The sequence below is a fragment of the Myotis lucifugus genome, unplaced genomic scaffold, assembly GCF_000147115.1.
Source record: "Myotis lucifugus unplaced genomic scaffold, Myoluc2.0 scaffold_69, whole genome shotgun sequence".
NCBI classification, from domain to species: domain Eukaryota; kingdom Metazoa; phylum Chordata; class Mammalia; order Chiroptera; family Vespertilionidae; genus Myotis; species Myotis lucifugus.
This window is the reverse complement of record NW_005871117.1, coordinates 3,622,432-3,640,255: the sequence shown is the minus strand read 5'-3', so window position 1 is coordinate 3,640,255 and position 17,824 is coordinate 3,622,432. Positions and strand designations below refer to the sequence as shown.

At 41.6% G+C, this 17,824-nt stretch overlaps 1 protein-coding gene across 7 annotated transcripts in view; it reads left to right on the top strand.

Annotated features, from left to right (window-relative positions):
* The first annotated feature begins 673 nt into the window (after nt 1-673).
* Nucleotides 674-17,824, top strand: part of SEC24C (SEC24 homolog C, COPII coat complex component) — a 28,214-nt gene continuing 11,063 nt past the window's right edge. For 4 of the 7 annotated variants that reach the window (XR_002829661.1, XM_023755090.1, XM_006090248.3 and 1 more), the window contains exons 1-5: nt 674-769; nt 2,503-2,702; nt 4,960-5,095; nt 16,825-17,000; nt 17,202-17,573. Coding sequence is in view for 6 of the 7 variants with exons in the window: in XM_023755090.1 (XP_023610858.1) it covers nt 2,531-2,702; nt 4,960-5,095; nt 16,825-17,000; nt 17,202-17,573 (856 nt within the window). In the remaining variant the exon portion in view is untranslated. Of the gene's footprint in view, nt 770-819; nt 1,219-1,708; nt 1,729-2,386; nt 2,405-2,502; nt 2,703-4,959; nt 5,096-16,824; nt 17,001-17,201; nt 17,574-17,824 lie in introns of those variants that run through there. The other 3 variants (XM_023755087.1, XM_023755089.1, XM_023755088.1) reach the window with 3 other exon arrangements.

Genomic DNA, 17,824 nt, shown 5'->3' with positions numbered 1-17,824 from the left:
GTGTTACTCTTTAGAGGTAATAATTACTCTAGAAACTGTAGCTCTTCCATATGCTGGGGGCATTCTGAGAGCAGAGACCATTTCCCTTTCACATAGCTCTGCATCTAAACCAAGGAGCTGAATAAAAGTGGGTAACTTTCACTGGTGCTCACTATGGTGCCAGGCAATCTACGGGACTATAAGAAGGGCACAAGCTCTTAGAAGGGCATTTAATATCCTCTCCACTTTACAGATGAAAGAAACTGAGGCAGAGATTAAGTTGCCCAAGATAGCGAATTGCAGAGCCAGAACTAGAACACGTTAAGTCCAGCAAAGGTCATGGGTGAGAACAACATGGAACGCGGAAATCAATGGGGTCAAAGGTCAGCAGGAAGTGGCGACGGGACTCTCGGTCAGAGATCACTAACATGTCATAGGCAATTGAGGGTTGTTACTGAAGATAGTTTGACCTAGTCTTCCCAATCGCTTCTCAGCTGGTGAGACCATAAAACGACCAGGACATCTGGGTGGATTAAAAAAAAAAAAACGCAAATGTATAAGAATCTGCGGAGCCTCCCAAGAGGCGGCTCTGATGGGAAAAGAAAGTGACGCATGCGCGGCATCCGGGTTCCTGGGCGCGTGCCCACTGTAGACGTGGCAGAAGGAGGGGACGGGCCCTGGAGCGTGTGGGCGGAACTTCCGGGGCCGACAAGACAGCCCCCTCGGAACCGGAAGTGGAGCCTGGGAGCCTTGACGTTAGGAACGAAGTCGAGCCTGGATCTGGAGCCGGGTGAGGAGTGGCATCGGGAGGTTGGTGGGTAGGAAAGAAGCGGAGAGGCCGGGGTGCCACTGGCCAGATCGGGGTTCAGGCTGAAAGGGAAGGGAGGAGCCCAGCGGCGGGGCCGGGTGAGAGACCCTCACCTCGCGCATCCGCAATCCAGGATCAGTCTTAGACCCGACCCTCCCTTCTCTCCTCCCGGCCCCGATTCCGGCTCCCGCTTCCTGCTCCGAGCCTATCCAAGGGCGCAGGACGCTCGATCTCCATGCTTAGTGGACCAGCCCTCTCTCGTCGCGGCCCGAGAAGCTGCCCTGGCTCCTCGGGCGTGATCCCGGCGCCCCCAGCCTCCGCAGCCCGACTGCTTTCCGAGTTCTAGGAAGCTGGTCCCGCCCCCTGGGTTGTCACCCTGCGACCGTCCACCCAGAATGGCGTGGAAACTTGAGCCTGCTCCAAAGTCTTGGGTGTGTTTGAGGGAATTATTTCCTGGAGAAGAAGCTCCTGTCCTCCCACCCCAGCCCCACACCGACTTTAGGAAGGTGAGGGGAGGGGAATATCTGTCAAGCTTAGTGTGGTGACCCGTGTACGGCTTAGGATTTGGAAGAACAGCGCCTGAGGTGGCTCTGAGTTTAAAGCCAGGAGCATCTCCGCTTTTCCGGAGTCAGGATGACCCTTCCTAGCAAAGGGAAGAGGCCCCTGTTCCACTGCGGCAGCTGGGAGCTCTCCTGCTCCGGGGCCCGTCTGTCTGTAGGATAGTGGGAGTGATGAGGCCGCTCAGAGTAGATGTGGTCGGATAGTCCTGTTCTTGGAAGGACCCGGCAAAGGGCCTCTGATTCATTCCTCTGTTGCTGGGCAAGATTGTAAGAATTTGGTGGTGGCCTAGAATCATGACAAGCATATGAAACGAGCAGAAACAGGAGAGTTGGAGTGCATTGGGATTTGGCTACTCATAGTCCCTCTGCTTGGTGGATAAGGTGAATGATCTTTTTTTTTTCCATAAAATTTTACTTTGCTGCTGATTCTTGAACTGTTTCCTTAGAAGTTTTTTGTGCCTGGCCTGCACTCAGTGCTAACCTGCTAGAGTTTTCAGGTGGCCTTTACAGTTAGTTATTCTAATGCTTCAGTTCTAAGGTACATACACGCTTTTGAGGGGGAAGATTGGAGATGGAGTAGCATTTAGATTATTGTAGTTTAGTCAAAGAATGTCATTTCTCTAATCAGTCGCTCCGAAATTTGCCTTTTGAGGGGGAGGGAATTTTCCCGATCTGCTAGACATGTAGCCTGAGTGATTAAAAATGACTAGCACACTGGACTGTATCCAGTGTTTGTTGAATGAATGGATGCGAGAGTGAATGAATGGAAAGTGGGAACACTGTTTCATTTACCTGTAATATCACAGTAGTTCATCAGTGGCAGGACTCCTTGTGTGTCTAGACACTAGAAATCATACCACTGGGGAGTGGGGGCTGCAGCTCCATTCCAGGGGACCTCTCTGCAGTTGAAACTTACACCCTCTTGGCAGTGACAAAGCATGGGATTCAGAGTAACAAAATCCTTACTTTGGGGAGTAATCTGGCTACTGGTTGGGGCAGAAAATTACAAAGATCCTGTGGAGTGTGGGAATGATTAGGCTGATCACTGCCTGATAAGGTCAGTCCTTTTTTTCTGTCTACTTCCCACCCTGTATAGTTGCTCTCTTTTTAGAGAGTTGATTACGACTAATTTCTCTCTTCTCTCTTATCTAATAGGTGAGACCAAGTTGGGGATGCTCTCATAATGAATGTCAACCAGTCAGCTCCACCTGTGCCGCCGTATGGGCAGCCCCAGCCTGTCTACCCAGGGCATCATCAATCCAGCTATGGTGGGCAACCAGGATCCACAGCCCCTCCCAACCCGTATGGAGTCTACAATGGGCCAGTACCCGGCTACCAGCAAACACCTCCTCCAGGTATGTTTCCGAGGTGGGGTTGTCTTGCCCTGCCAAAATGGTCTAGAGAGTTGGGGTGACGGATTGAGGAACATGAATCTGGCTCTTGGCCACTGAGAGCCCCTCCCTGGGAAGTCTGCCCTTCCCTGTTTTTACAGAACGTAACTGTGTTTCTGTCTTAAGACATCTAAGGGAGCACATCTTCCATGTTCAATGGCAGTTCATTTCCTATGGGTGTCACCTGTGCAGCCTCACCTGGCTACATTGTTTGCAGATGGAAAGAAGTGTTGTGGTTACAGCTCCTTCAGAGCCTATGACCAGGCTTGACTATTTCCTGTTGACCTAAAGTCTTCCTGGAATTACTTGTTCCATATACCATGCTATGCTAAATGCTTTATGCTTTGCTTAATATATATATATATATATATATATATATATATACATATATATTATTTAGTTCTCATCCAAGGACATGCTTAGAGAGAGAGGAGAGAGAGCAAGGGACAGGAAGGGAAGGAAGGAAGGAGGGAGGGAGGGAGGGAGGGAGGGAGGGAAGGAGAGAGAGATAGAAAGATAGATTGATTGGTTGCCTTCTGTACTGGCCTCAACCGGGGATAGAGCCCACAACGCAGGTTATGTGCCCCGACCGGGAATTGAACTGGCAACCTTTTGGTGCACAAGCTGATGCTCAACCAACTGAGCCACTCCGGCCTGGCGTTCCTCAGGTGTATTGATAATGCCTCTCATTGGACGGACTGTCCTATCAATTAATGACTTTGGGACATGGGGAGCTAGTTTGTGGATGAAAAGTGTGGTGTCTGTGTGCCTGAGCTTTGGTGTCTCTCATATCTTTCTACTGATAGTCCTTTTCCTTTGCTTGAGTTTCCTCTGATTTTCAGAGGCTCAGTAATATCAGGACAATAAGAGAAGACTTTATCTGATGCTACCTTAAAATCAGTGCTTGGCTTTTACTTTTTTTTTTTTTAAAGAAGAGTAGCTAATACTCTACAGATTATCCTTAAGGACTCGTTGAGCAGTATATCTTTGGTTAGACTAGTTGAGGACTTAGGGTATGTCAATGCTTTATGCTTTTTAAGAAAGTAAATCCCATGAAGGAGGCATAGGTGAGATGTGGGAAAAGAAGTATTATCATTTAAATTATAACTTTGAAAAAAAAATCATGAAATGATGAGATTAGGTCTCAGGTTTCTGGAAGAGGTTTACTCTGGGTTGGAACTTTGGCTGGACAGAGTCCACCTCAGTCTGTCAAGTCCTGGCTTATCAAGATGGAGTTTGGCATTGCCTCAAGAGGAAGCTTTATTATTGAGAGGAGAACATATCTGGTTCTGTGATGGCTAGTGAGCAGGTTCAGATGAATCATGTTCCTGTAGGCAGGTTCTGTAGTGTCTAATCTCTGCTGAGGGCAGAGTAAAAGAAAAACAAATGTTTGAACAGGGGTCAGCATCATTTTCAAAATGATGTGCCAGGTAACTAATTGCTTTCTCCCTGCCTTTCAGGTGGGAAGGATGGTTGGGGACAGTATGCAGGAAGGATGATTGGGGCTAGTAGAAGGAGCTTTGATGGCAGCTCTGATGAGCAGAAAGGATGGAGTCCAGCTTTTGTGAAGACATAGGTGGCACCACTAGTGGGAGGGCAAGCCAACTGTCCCGACTGAACTATTGAGTGGAAACAAAGGCTCCAACCTATGGGAACACGTTTCTGAGCCATGTGCTATTGGGAGAGTGAACACTTAGAAGAGGATGAAGAGGATATGGTTGGGATAAGTAGAATATATGAAAGGAGGTTGGCAGAATATTTTCCCCAAGAGGTGCCTTTCCTTACAACTTAGCTCAGTGTATTACTTGGTCATTTTCTGTGCCACCTTTCTCATATATGTTCCAAGTTTCTAGTTTCTGAAGTGTGATCTTTTTCCTTAAAATAATTAACCTTTATTCTAGGGTGAGAACTTTAGGCTGTCCTGGATTGATTGCGTGAGAGTAAGTATATGGTGATCATAGGAAGGCCCTACATTCCTGTAGCTCTGGCTACAGCTTCACTTGTAATGTATGGGTCTAGGAGAGTGGAGGCTCTCTGATTGGGCATCAGTGTTCAGAATCTGCTGTAGTTAGATTTGCATATCGATGGTGTCCTTTTAATTACAAAGCTGTGGTATTGGGCCAGTGAAGGTCTGTGCTTATTGATCCTTGCTTTGCATTCCTTGCTCAGGATAGAGGAGAAATTAATTCCCAATCACTTAGTTTCTGTCCTTTACCCTCAGGTGTGTCAAGAGCCCCACCTTCTTCAGGGGTGCCTCCAGCCTCGACAGCACAGGTCCCTTGTGGCCAGGGAGCATATGGCCAGTTTGGCCAAGGAGATGTACAGAATGGGCCTAGCTCCACTGTTCAAATGCAGAGGTATGTACTCAGGTCAACCTAAATTGGTCTGATGATGAAACTGGAAGGCTTAGGAATGTCTGAGGGCCCATTTCCTTTTCTTTTTCTTTTATTTATTTATTTGTATGGTTGTTTATTTACTTTTTCACCTTCTTTCCTCTGTGAATTTAACATAATATTTTTTATTTTTAAATTGAATTTATTGGGGTGACATTGGTTAATAAAATTATATAGATTTCAGGTGTACAATTCTGTAATGCATCATCTGTATATTGTATTGTGTGTTTTACCCCAGGCGAAGTCTCCTTCCATCACCATTTATCCCCCTTATACTCTCTTCTACTTATCACCACTCCCCTGTCCCTCTGGTAGTCACCATACTGTTGTCTGTGTTTATGAGGTTTGAGGTTTGTTTTTGTTTTATTTTTCGTATAATCCCTCTCTTTGCCTTTCTTTTAGATAGCTTTTTCTCTTTCTGTCACCTTTTTGTATTTTGTTTTTCTTTTTCCAGGTTACAGGTGCTGCTGCTGTCCACTCTGTGGATTATTGATCTATTCTTTTACACATTCTTTCTCTTTCTTTGAACCTGAGTTTTTTTCCTGATTAGGCATATATCTTCAATAATTATTTAGATCCTACTGAGCCTACCCTAAGGGAGGAACAGGAAGAAGGGACCTCAGGATTATTTGTCTCCTCTGACTTTCCTCTTTCCTCTAGATCAGGTACTTAGTAGGACTTATTGGCTAAGTTCAGGTGTGACCAGTTATGAAAGAAATGATACTCAAAGCAAAACCATATATGTAATTCTTTGAAAGCTTTCATTATTCATTAAGGCAAATGTGTTATTATAATCATTAAAAAAAAGGAAATCAGCCCTAACCGGCTTGGCTCAGTGGATAGAGCGTCAGCCTGTGGACTGAAAGGTCCCAGGTTTGATTCCAGTCAAGGGCATGTACGTTGGTTGCGGGCATATCCCCAGTGGGGGTGTGCAGGAGGCAGCTGATCGATGTTTCTCTCTCATCGATGTTTCTAACTCTCTATCCCTATCCCTTCCTCTCTGTAAAAATCAATAAACTATATTTTTTAAAAAAAAGGAAATCACATGAGTGATGAAAACTTTGGTGGTGCATGATCTGTTTAACTGTGGGTAGAGTGTGTAGTAATGGAAGAGTCACTTTCTGACATTTTTATTGGGTGTCCAGAATGTACATTTTTCACATTGAATGCAAGCCTGGAGAAAGATCCTGAGAAGCTCTCCCAACCCTGTGTGTTGGAATATTCTGGAAGCAGTATAGGGAATTCATTCATTCATCCACTCAAAAAATATTTTATACCATTATGTGTCAGACATTATTCTAGAAGTTGGAGATAAAGCAGTAAACAGAACAGAACAAGTCTCTGCCCTCATGGAGCTTACAATCTAGTGGAATACACAGGATAACAAGTAGACAAATATAAATAAGAAATAAAACAGAGTGAGGATATAGAGAATGACTGGTGAGGAGGTAGGACGCTGTTTTAAATACATTGGTCAAGGAAAAGCCTCCCTGAAGTGATATTTGAAACCTTAGTGAAATGATGAGGGGAGCGCTCCAAAGGTCTGGGAGAATGTGGGAAGAGCAAGAAGGCCAGCGTGGCTAGCAGTGAAGGTCTCAGGGGAGAGTGGAGGAGATAGAGTAGGAACATAGGCAGGGACCGTATTATACTCTGCTTTGTAAGACACAGGAAGAAGTTTAAATGTGATTTTAGTTGCTGTGAGAAGCCATTGGATAGTTTTAAGCTGGGAGTAATGTTCCCATTTGTTTATTTATGCAATGGATATTTTCATTGTAATATAAAACACATACAACAAATATTCAAGACAAATATATGGCTTAATAAATTATAAAGTGAACCCCCTTGTAACTACAACCCAGATCAAGAAATAGAACTCAGCCACGTACCCCAAAAGCCCATTTCATGTGACCAATTAAATCATAGCTCTCCCTCCCCCGATAAGTAACAATTATCCTAACTTTTATGGTAACCATTTTTTTGTGTTTTTAAAAATAGTTTACACTTAAAGGTACATTCCTTAGATACCACAGTTTAGTTTTGCCTATTAAAAACAAAAACAAGCCCTGGCCAGTGTCTCTAAGTGGTTAGAGCGTAGCCTGGGCACCGAAGAGTTGTGGGTTTGATTCCTTTGGAAGGCAACCAATTGATATGTCTCTCTCACATTGATGTTCCTCTCTCTCACTCACTCTCCCTCTCATTCTCCATCTCTTCCTCCCTCCCTCCCTTCCACTCTCATATATATATATATATATCCATCCTCAGGTGAGGATTAACAAAAATGAAGTACAGACAAACAAACAAACAAACAAAAACAACAACTTAATGTGTCTTTTAAGTGTATAGGTTCCCTCTCTATCTCTCTTACTGTTTATTATTGAAGAACCCAAGCCAATTGATCTGAAGAGTTTCCCAAAGTCTGGATTCTCTTGGTTGTATATTCATGTTACAGTTTACTGTGTTCCTCTTCCCTCTGTATTTCCTGCAAATTGGAAGGTGAATACAGAGACTGGATCCAAGTTTGATCCCTTTGGGTAGTGTGGGGCAAGACTATAAAGGAGCCACATGTCTTGTTTTTTTCTCGTTTTGTGATGTTTGCAATTGTTGGTGCTTAATGCATCTGTATATTAATTTGTTGGAATGGTGATGCTCTAATTCTTTTGTTTCTTTTCCATTTATTTGTTTGACTACCATTATAGACAGTTCTTATCACCTGTTATTTGGTTACTAGCTGTGTAATTCATGTAGGATAAATGCTTGATTCTTTACCTTTATTTACCAGTTTACAAGGAAATGAATTGGTCCTTTGTTATCTACTGAAGGTGACCAATTCTTCTTTTTAATATCATTATGAATTTATAGATTTAGACATATTTGATGGGCTTCAATCCATTGTAATTATTATCATTATTGAAGTGGAAAATGTCCCACCTTCGACCAATTTTGACATGATCCTAATAATCTTGCAATATGATAAGATGTTCCAAGCTTATCTTATACATTTTATGCTCCAGACCAGGAATTAGCCATTTTCCCAAGAAATCCTTTATTTAGAGTATATAAAATTTCTGTTATAATATAAATTATTGTTATTGTTGTTGTTAATCCTCATCCAAGGATATTTTTTCCATTGATTTTTATTTTTTTAATATTTTTATTGATTTCAGAAAGGAAGGGTGAGTGAGATATAGAAACATCAGTGATAAGAGAGAATCACTGATTGGCTGCCTCCTGCATGCCCCCCACTAGGGATTGAGCCTGCAACCCAGGCCTGTGCCCTTGACCAGAATCAAACCCAGGACCCTTCGGTCCACAGGCCGACTCTCTATCCCCTGAGCCAAACCGGCTAGGGCTCCATTGATTTTTAAAGAGAATGGAAGGGTGGTAGGTGGGGGGGGGGCGGAGAGAAACATCTATGTGAGAGAGACACATTGATTGGTTGCCTCCCACACGCACCCCGATAGGGGCAGGGAATGAACCTGCAACCCAGGTATGTGCCTTTGACTGAAACTGATCGTGTGACCCTTCGGTGCTTGGGCTGATGCTCTACCACTGAGACACACCGGCCAGGGCAGAAATTATATACTTTTATTGATTTCAAAGAGGAAGGGAGAGGGAGAGAGATTGAAACATCAAAGATGAGAGAGAATCATTGATCGGCCGCCTCCCGCATGTCCCCTACTGGGGATGGAGCCCATATTGGGCATGTGCCCTTGACTGGGAATCGAACCCGGGACCCTTCAGCCTGCAGGCTGATGCTCTATCCACTGAGCCAAATCAGCCAGGGCAGAAATGATATTTTTTATTGTAATCTGGGTACTAGAAATGTTCATTGCTACCTGATTGGTCATTTTCTAGGCCTTTTCAGTGGACATAGCTAAGAAATACATATCTACACATATTAAAGGTAAAATAGCTCATTATTTTAAATTTATACTTCCAGTTCGAACTGAAGACTACAGAGCCTTTACTTGACCTCTTTATTATATCTATATCCCTTTTCTTCCACACCAGGAATCTTGGTTCTTATGGCCATGGGAAGATGGAATTAGAATATTGGAATATGCCCCAATTTCTTTTTTGTTTTATTCCTTATTATATACAACAGTCTCAGTACAACAATACTAACACTATCACAAATGTGATTACTAAAAATATTATTTTTTTAAAATTGCATATGCTTTTCCCATTCTCAAAAATTTTTTTTATCATTATGATATTTATTCAACTACTATAATAATGTTCAAAATAACAATCAAGATAGACATTTATGTCTGTAATAACACAGTCCATATGAATGCAAACCAGGTCTGGTATAGTCATCCCATGACAGTCAAAGACCTTGGCTCCTTCCATCTTGTTGTTTCACTTCCTCAGTGCATGGCTTCCATCCCATAGTCCGAAATGTCTTCCAAGCTCTAGCAATTACTTCTACCTTCCAGATAGCAGGAGGGAGAGAGAGGAGGAAGGGCATTCTCCCTTAGAGGTTGAACATGACATCCTCTCTCCCTTCCGTTGACCAGTTATCTGAACTGTAAGAGACAGTCTTTATTCTACACAGTGATGACCCCAGCTGATGATGGGATGTTCTATTCCTCAGGAGTTAGTGTTAGAGAACAAATAGCATCTCTCATCACAGTCATACAATCAATATCCTATTTCTTTTTTAAAAAGAGGTCACTTTGCTGGATTCAAGAGTAGAAGTAGAGAATCCTGTTAGGATGTTGTAGTAATTCAGGTAATAGCTGATCTTTTGGTTTGGTTTAGGATGGTAGTGATAGAGTTATGAGAAATAGTCAAATTTGGGATACATTTTGAAGGTAGAGTCAGTAGGATGTGAGTTAATAGAGAAAGAGGAATTCTGGATGTCTCTTGTTGGCTTAAGAAACTGGGTACTATTTACTGAGGTGAGAAATATTTGAGAAGGAGCAGATTTTTTTTGTTGGGGGAAATGAAGGATTTTGTTATGTACATTATAGATTTAAGAAAGGTACTAGCTCAGAGACTTACAATGAAGGTGACAGAGTAGATTTTTTATTTATGCCTTCTATTTTTAAAATATATTTTTATTGATTTCAGAGAGGAAGGAAGAGGGAGAGAGAGATAGAAATATCCATGATGAGAGAGAATCATGGATCGGTGCCTCCTGCAAGTCCCCCACTGGGGATCGAGCCCACAACACGTGCATGTGCTCTTGACCGGAATCGAACCTGGGACCTTTCAGTTCGCAGATCGACGATCTATCCGCTGAGCCAAACCAGCTAGGACCAGAGTAGATTTTAAAAAGAAAAAGCTACCGCCCTAACTGGTTTGGCTCAGTGGATAGAACGTTGGCCTGGGTTAAATTCCAGTCAAGGGCACGTATCCAGGTTGCAGGCACATACCTGGTTGCAGGCTCTTCCTTGGCCCAGGCCCTGGTCGGGGTACGTGCAGGAGACAACCAATTGATGTGTTTCTCTCACATTGATATTTCTCTCTGCCTTTCCCTCTCTCTCCCACTCTCTTTAAAAAACAATGGAAAAATATCGTCAGGTGAGAATTAAAAATAAATAAATAAAGTTAGCATCAAAACAAAAAAATAGAAAACAAAAAAATAGAAAAAACACACAAAAAAATAGAAAGAAAAACAAAAAAATAGAAAGAAAAAGCTACTAGCTGCCAAATAGAGATGTTAACTGTAGCTCATGAATGATGTCAGGACTGGAGATACACATTTGAAGATCTTCAGTATAGAGATATTATTTAAAGCCATGGGACTAGATGATTTCATGAGCATTGAGAGTAAAGAATAGAATTGAATACTGAATTTTAAAAAGTCAGAGGAAGAGCCATCAAAAGACCCTGAGAAAGAGCAGTAGTGAGGGGGGAGATTAGCCAGAAGAGTGTGGCATCCTGTAACTAGATGAAGACAGAATTTCAGAAAGGCAAGAGTAATTAGCTGTTGTCATTTGTCGCTGAAAGGTAAGTGTCATTTGCAGACTGAAGATTGACCATTGGGTTTGGCAAGGTTCCATGTCATTGACAAATGCAGTTTTAGTGGAGATATGAAGATAACGGTTTAGTTGGAGTGGGTCAGAGTTTCAGCTGGGCAGTAGATTAATATAACCTGAAAAGCCGTTTACTACAGACATCTAGAAAGGAGAAAGGAAATAGAAACAAAAAATTTTTCAAGTCCATAATCAAGCTTAAGAGAAAGAAAGTGAAATCCTCAAGTGCTAGAGACACCAAGTGGGAACTGAGAATGAGAGTGGCAAGCTGACACTGTGGCTGCCTGTGTGGAGGGTGGAAATTATCATCTTGAGACCTGGTGACCTAAGTTTAAGCCTTCCTTGAACAGAGACCAGAAAAAAATCTGCACACTGCCTGAGGGAGAATCCTGTTTCTCCCGGTTGGCGGTGGATAAGTGGGGGAAAAAGGTTTTGGGACTGCAGATGGACAGAGCCTGAGGGAGAATCCTGTTTCTCCCGGTTGGCTGTGGATAAGTGGGGGGAAAAGGTTTTGGGACTGCAGAGTAAAAAATTTGAATTGTATGCTTAAAAGCAGTGAATTTGATGGTATGAAAATTATATCTCAAAGCTTTTTTTAAAAAAATTATTCTTGGATGGCAATATCATTGGAATACCTTTCAGAAGCAAATACAACACAACCACACTCCCTCAACCCAGTCTGTAAGAGATTGTCAGGAAAAACAATATTGATTAGGATAAATAGAGACTATTAGAGGAGAGCAGATAGGATAGTACCTTGAAAGCATTAAGGGAATAAATTGTCAACGTGGGATTATGTACCTAGCTAAGAGAGAGGGCAAATACAGAGATTTTCAGACAGAGACTGAGAGTTTACAACTCTGGTTCAGAAAACTACTAAGGAAAAAAAAGAAAAAATGAACCCAGAAAGAAGAAACCTTAAAGAGACAGAGAAATAGTAATTAAAGTAGAGACAGCAATTCTTTTGTATTGTTTGGCTAAAAAGAGGCACAAAAGCTTGAGAGGGATGTGAGTTTTTAGGGCAATTTTACTTGATTGGATTTAAAAAACATGACAACTTCATTGACATAATTTACATGTCATGTGAACTTAAAATGTACAATTCAATGGTTTTTACTGTATTCACAGTTATGTGCAACCATCATCAGTCAATTTTAGATCATTTGTCACCTCAAGAAGAAACACCATATCCTTTAGCTAAGTAGCTACCCCTATGTAACTCTTCCTTCAATTTCCCACACCCCCTACTCTAAGCAACGACGTTCATGTGAGTGGAATCATATACTATGTGATATTTTGTAACTGACCTATTTCATTTAGCATAATGATATTTTGTAACTGACTTATTTCATTTAGCATAATGTTTTCAATGTTTATCTATATTGTAGCATGTATCATACCCATTATATATATCCATTTATATATCCATTTAATACCCATTTTGTATATCCATTTATTCCCTGATGGACATTTGGGTTGTTTTCACCATAGTTGGTTATTTTTTGAGATGTTTGTGTGGCTTTGTGCTTTTGGGAATGATCAGAGAAAGAGGGAGACATTGAATGGAAAGTACATTCAAAAGACAAGTTCCAGAATGGAAAAAAGATACTAACACATAAAATAGTATCCAGACTATGTAAAGAACTACTTCTTAATAAGAAAAAGTCAATCCAGTTGAAAAATAATAGACAAAAAACAGAATAGGTATTTTACAAAAGAAGAGATACTAATGGCCAAAGAACATATTAAAAAACCGTTCATTGATGTTTGCCAGATGGGAGGTTGGGAGGATGGGTGAAAAAGGTGAAAGGGATTAAGAAGTACAAATTGCCAGTTATGAAAATAGTCACAGGATGGAAACAACCAAAGTATCCTGGGATAGAGAACTGGATAAAGAAGATGTGGTACATATACACAATGGACTACTCAGCCATAAGCAACAACATGGATGGACCTTGAGAATATTATGCCATTGAAATAGTCAGAAAAAGCTAAGAACCATATGGGATATAAAACTGGAACTTGTGAACTCAACAGCAGTGTGGTTGTTGCCAGAGGGAAGGGGGTCGGGGGTGGAGGTGGTCCTAATATATGGTGACAAGAGATTTGACTAGGTAGTGGGCACACAGTGTAATATACAGATCTTGTAACAGAAACCCACACCTGAAACCTATATGATCATAGTAACCAATGTCACTCCAATAAATTTAATTTAAAAAGAAAAAAAGGTCACAGAAAATAAAGTATGTACAGCATAGGGAATATGGTCAATAATATTGTAATAACTATGTGTGGTACTAGATTTAATCAGGACGATCACTCCTAAATTATATAAATATCTAATCACTGTGTTGTATACCCTGAAACTAATATAATATTGTATGTCAACTCTAATTGAAAAATAAAATAAACACACCACACTGTTCAACTCCATAAATAATGGAGAAAAAAACACCAAAAATAAAAAACAGCACACAAATTAAAAAAGCACAACAGGCCATAGCTGGTTTGGCTCAGTGGATAGAGTGTTGGCCTGCAGAACGAAGGGTCCTGGGTTTGATTCAGGTCAAGGGCACATACCTCAGTTGCAGGCTCCTCCCTGGCCTGGGCACTGGTCAGGAGGCAACCAATCTATGTGTTTCTCTTACATCAATATTTCTCTCTGTCTTTCCCTCTCTCTTCTACTCTCTAAAAATCAATGGAAAAATAGCCTCGGGTGAGGATTAAAAAACAAACAAACAAAAACAACCACAACAGGATTCTCCTATGTATCCATCAGATTGTCAAAATTAAAAAGTCGGACAATACTAAATATTGCTGAGGATATGGGGTAACAGGAACTCTTACCCCCTGGTGTTCAGATGCAAATTAGTGCAACTACTTTGGGAAAATAATTTGGATTTATCTGTTAAAATTGAAGATATGCATACCCTAAATCCAGTAATTTCACTCATAGTTATATGCCTTAGAAAAACTCATGCAGGTAAACAAGTTAATTGTAATGTTTATTCATAGCAACATGCTTTGTAAGATATAAAAATTAGGCCCAGACGGCATGGCTCAGTGGTTGAGCACTGACCTATGAACCAGGAGGTCATGGTTCGATTCCTGGTCAGGGTACATGCCCAGGTTGCAGGCTCAATCCCTGGGGTGGGGTGTGCAGGAGGCAGCTGATTAATGATTCTCTCTCATCATTGATGTTTTTATCTCTCTCCCTCTCCCTGCCTCTCTGAAATCAGTAAAAAATATATATATTTTAAAAATTTGACAAACTCAAATATCCATCTACATTAAAATGCTTAAGTAAATCTTGCGCAGCATGTTTATTTAGTGGAATAACATTTAGTGATGAATACAGCATAGATGAATTTCATAAACATTTGGTTGAACAAAAGAAGAAAAACCCAGAGTATGTATGATGTGATTCTGTTTACAAAAGTTTAAAAATCTAACAAAACTGTTAAAGACAAGGGAATGATTATTAGGAAGTTAGGAAAGTAGTTATCTCTGGGATAAGGAAGAGGGCTATGGCGGAGGAGAGACACAGAGGGCCTTTGGGTTCTAGTATATTCTATTTCTTGACTTAGTTTTGGTTACATGGGTGTTTGAATCATAATTATTCAACAGTACCTATGTCTTTTATGTATTTTTTCTATACGTTATTTTTCACAATTTAAAAGTAAAGTTACTTTGGACTAAGAATCAGATCTGGGTTCTAGTTTTAGCTTGGTCTGCCACTTACTCTTTTTTTTTTTTTTTTTTTTTAAATATATATTTTATTGATTTTTTACAGAGAGGAAGGGAGAGAGAGATAGAGAGTTAGAAACATCGATGAGAGAGAAACATCAACCAGCTGCTTCCTGCACATCTCCCACTGGGGATGTGCCCGCAACCCAGGTACATGCCCTTGACCGGAATCGAACCTGGGACCTTTCAGTCCGCAGACCGAGGCTCTATCCACTGAGCCAAACCGGTTTTGGCCACTTACACTCTTAGTGTCTTAGTTTTTTATCTGCTCTGTCTCCCTCATTATTTTACTGTGAGGATTACATTAAAGCACTTAGAAAGGCTTTATAAGTTGTAAAGCTACATTCAGATACATATACAGATGGTGGTTTATTATTACTAGGCCATGTGACAGAATAACATTGAGTAGTTGATAGTATTATCCATATTAATGGAGGAGGACTGTAGGACATAATTATTCTGACAAGGATTTATGAGCATCTGCCATGGGGCTAACAGTATGTTTGGTGCTATGGAAGACAAAACTGCAAAGCCCCAAAAAAAGAGCTTAAGGAGGTAAGGTTCACTAGCCTAACACTTAGATGATACTACTTGAATAAATGAATGAAAAGTGTTAAGCTATAGGATTAATAGAAGCTGACCAAATATAATAAAGTACCAGTTATTTAGTAGGGAGAAAATAAACAAGAAGGATAAATCAGAATTTCAATATAATTAACTGTTGTGAAGAATTTGATTCATTCTTGAAATCCCAGAAGGGGCTTGTTGTGTATAATAATCTATGTTGTAGATTTCTGTAGTAATAACACCATAAAACACCAGTGCAAGTTGCTAGTTGGTTTGCACTGATATTGGAATAATTTTGTATTTATATTAAAACATTTTAAAATTGATTTTAGAAAGAGAGGAAGGGAGAGAGAGAGAGAAACATTGATCAGTTGTCTCCCATAGGCACCCTGATTGGGGATCAAAACCGCAACCTGGGGATGTGCCTTGACCAGGAATTGAACCCTCAACCCTTCGATGTACAGGACAATGCTCCAACCAACTGAGCCACACTGGCCAGGGCCTGTATTTATATTTTAATGTGCTACCTGATACCATGGGACTATCCGAGTAATGAAGCTTTGCTAAATAGACCCAGCTAGAAGCCTACCTGGTTTATGTCCTGTTTCTCTAATCCTTTTCTGGTGGAGTTTGCACATCTTTATGATTAGTATAGGGTAGACTACAAACTCAGCTGACCTGCTTCTCTGATCTTATATATCTTTCTAACACCCTTCCCAGGATAAATTAATAAATACTTTGGTTTAAAAGTTAAACAATCAAACTTCATTTGTTTGATCCCACATTTATTTTATTTTAAAAAAAATATTTTTATTGATTTCAGAGAGGAAGGGAGAAGGAGAGAGATAGAAACATCAATGATGAGAGAGAATCACCTCTCGGCTGCCTCCTGCACACTCCACACTGAGGATCGAGCCTACAACCTTGGCATGTGCCCTGACCAGAAATCGAATTGAGACCTCCTTGTTCATAGGGTGATGCTCAACCACCGAGCCATGCCGGCTGGGCTGATCCCACATTTATTAAATATCTGTTGTGTTAATACTTCTGTCCACTTTCCTTTTCAGCTCCTTCAGGGCTTCTGATTACAAAGGATTAAGGCAGAGGAAGTGATAATCTAAGGAGCAGAGTAAATAATACTTGACCGGAGGGTGCTTGGCATATGTTTGTGGAGTGAACCTAATGGAAAACAAGATTTGTTATGAATAATCAGAGTGTAAATCATCAGAAATGTAATTTATCTGCAAATATACAAAAGTATGAAGCCATAAAAGAGCCCAGGATGAGATTAAGATACTGTAAAACAATATAGCTTCCTACATGATGTGATGTTCCTGCCAACTGTGAAGGCTGTCCCAGCCCACTAGTCCTTAACTGCCTGCTTTCTCTTCACAGGCTCCCTGGGTCTCAGCCATTTGGGTCAGCCCCATTGGCCCCTGTGGTCAGCCAGCCAGCTGTGCTTCAGCCCTATGGCCCTCCCCCGACAAGTGCACAGGTGACTGCTCAGCTGGCTGGAATGCAGATCAGTGGTTCTGTGAACCCAGCCCCTCCCCCTTCAGGGTTGGGCTATGGTGAGTAGCTGTGACAACAGGAATGTTACTGTTCTCCCTTTTTTTAGAAGCATCAGGCTGTGGGGTATATGTTAATCCCTTTTCTTTCTTGTGTCTCTGAGCTATAGCAGCTGGGACAGGCATTCCTGCCCCTCTTATGTGATTTACTGAACACGGTGGCAGAATGATGGGGGTTCTGATTCTACCTCTTCTACTTCTCAGGCCCACCAACATCACTGGCGTCAGCCTCAGGAAGTTTCCCTAACTCTGGTCTGTATGGCTCCTGTCCTCAAGGCCAGGCTCCTCCCCTTAGCCAGGCCCAGGGTCATTCTGGGGCTCAGGCTCCACAGAGATCTGCCCCACAGCAGGCCTCCAGCTTCACACCCCAAGCTTCAGGGGGTCCTCGGATGCCTTCAATGACTGGTCCACTCCTGCCTGGACAGAGTTTTGGGGGACCCCCAGTGAATCAGCCCAACCATGTGTCCTCACCTCCTCCTCAAGCTCTGCACCCTGGCACCCAGATGGCTGGGCCCCCAGGACCACCACCCCCTATGCACTCCTCCCAGCAGCAAGGCTATCAGCTGCAACAAAATGGTGAGTTTTTCCCAAGGTCTGTTTAGGAGCCAAAGGTTTCTGCTATTCAGATGTTTTTTGTTTGTTTGTTTGCTTTTAGTTTTGCTTGCTAAGTGGTAAACTAGAGGGATAGCTTCAGGGTATTATTACTAGGATGTAGGGGTTATAAGACATTCTTTATTCTCATAGTTCAGACAGTGTGGTCTTTCTCTGAATGGTCATTATTCTGCCTCATAATTCTTCATGTATACGAGTCTAGTCATTTACCTGAG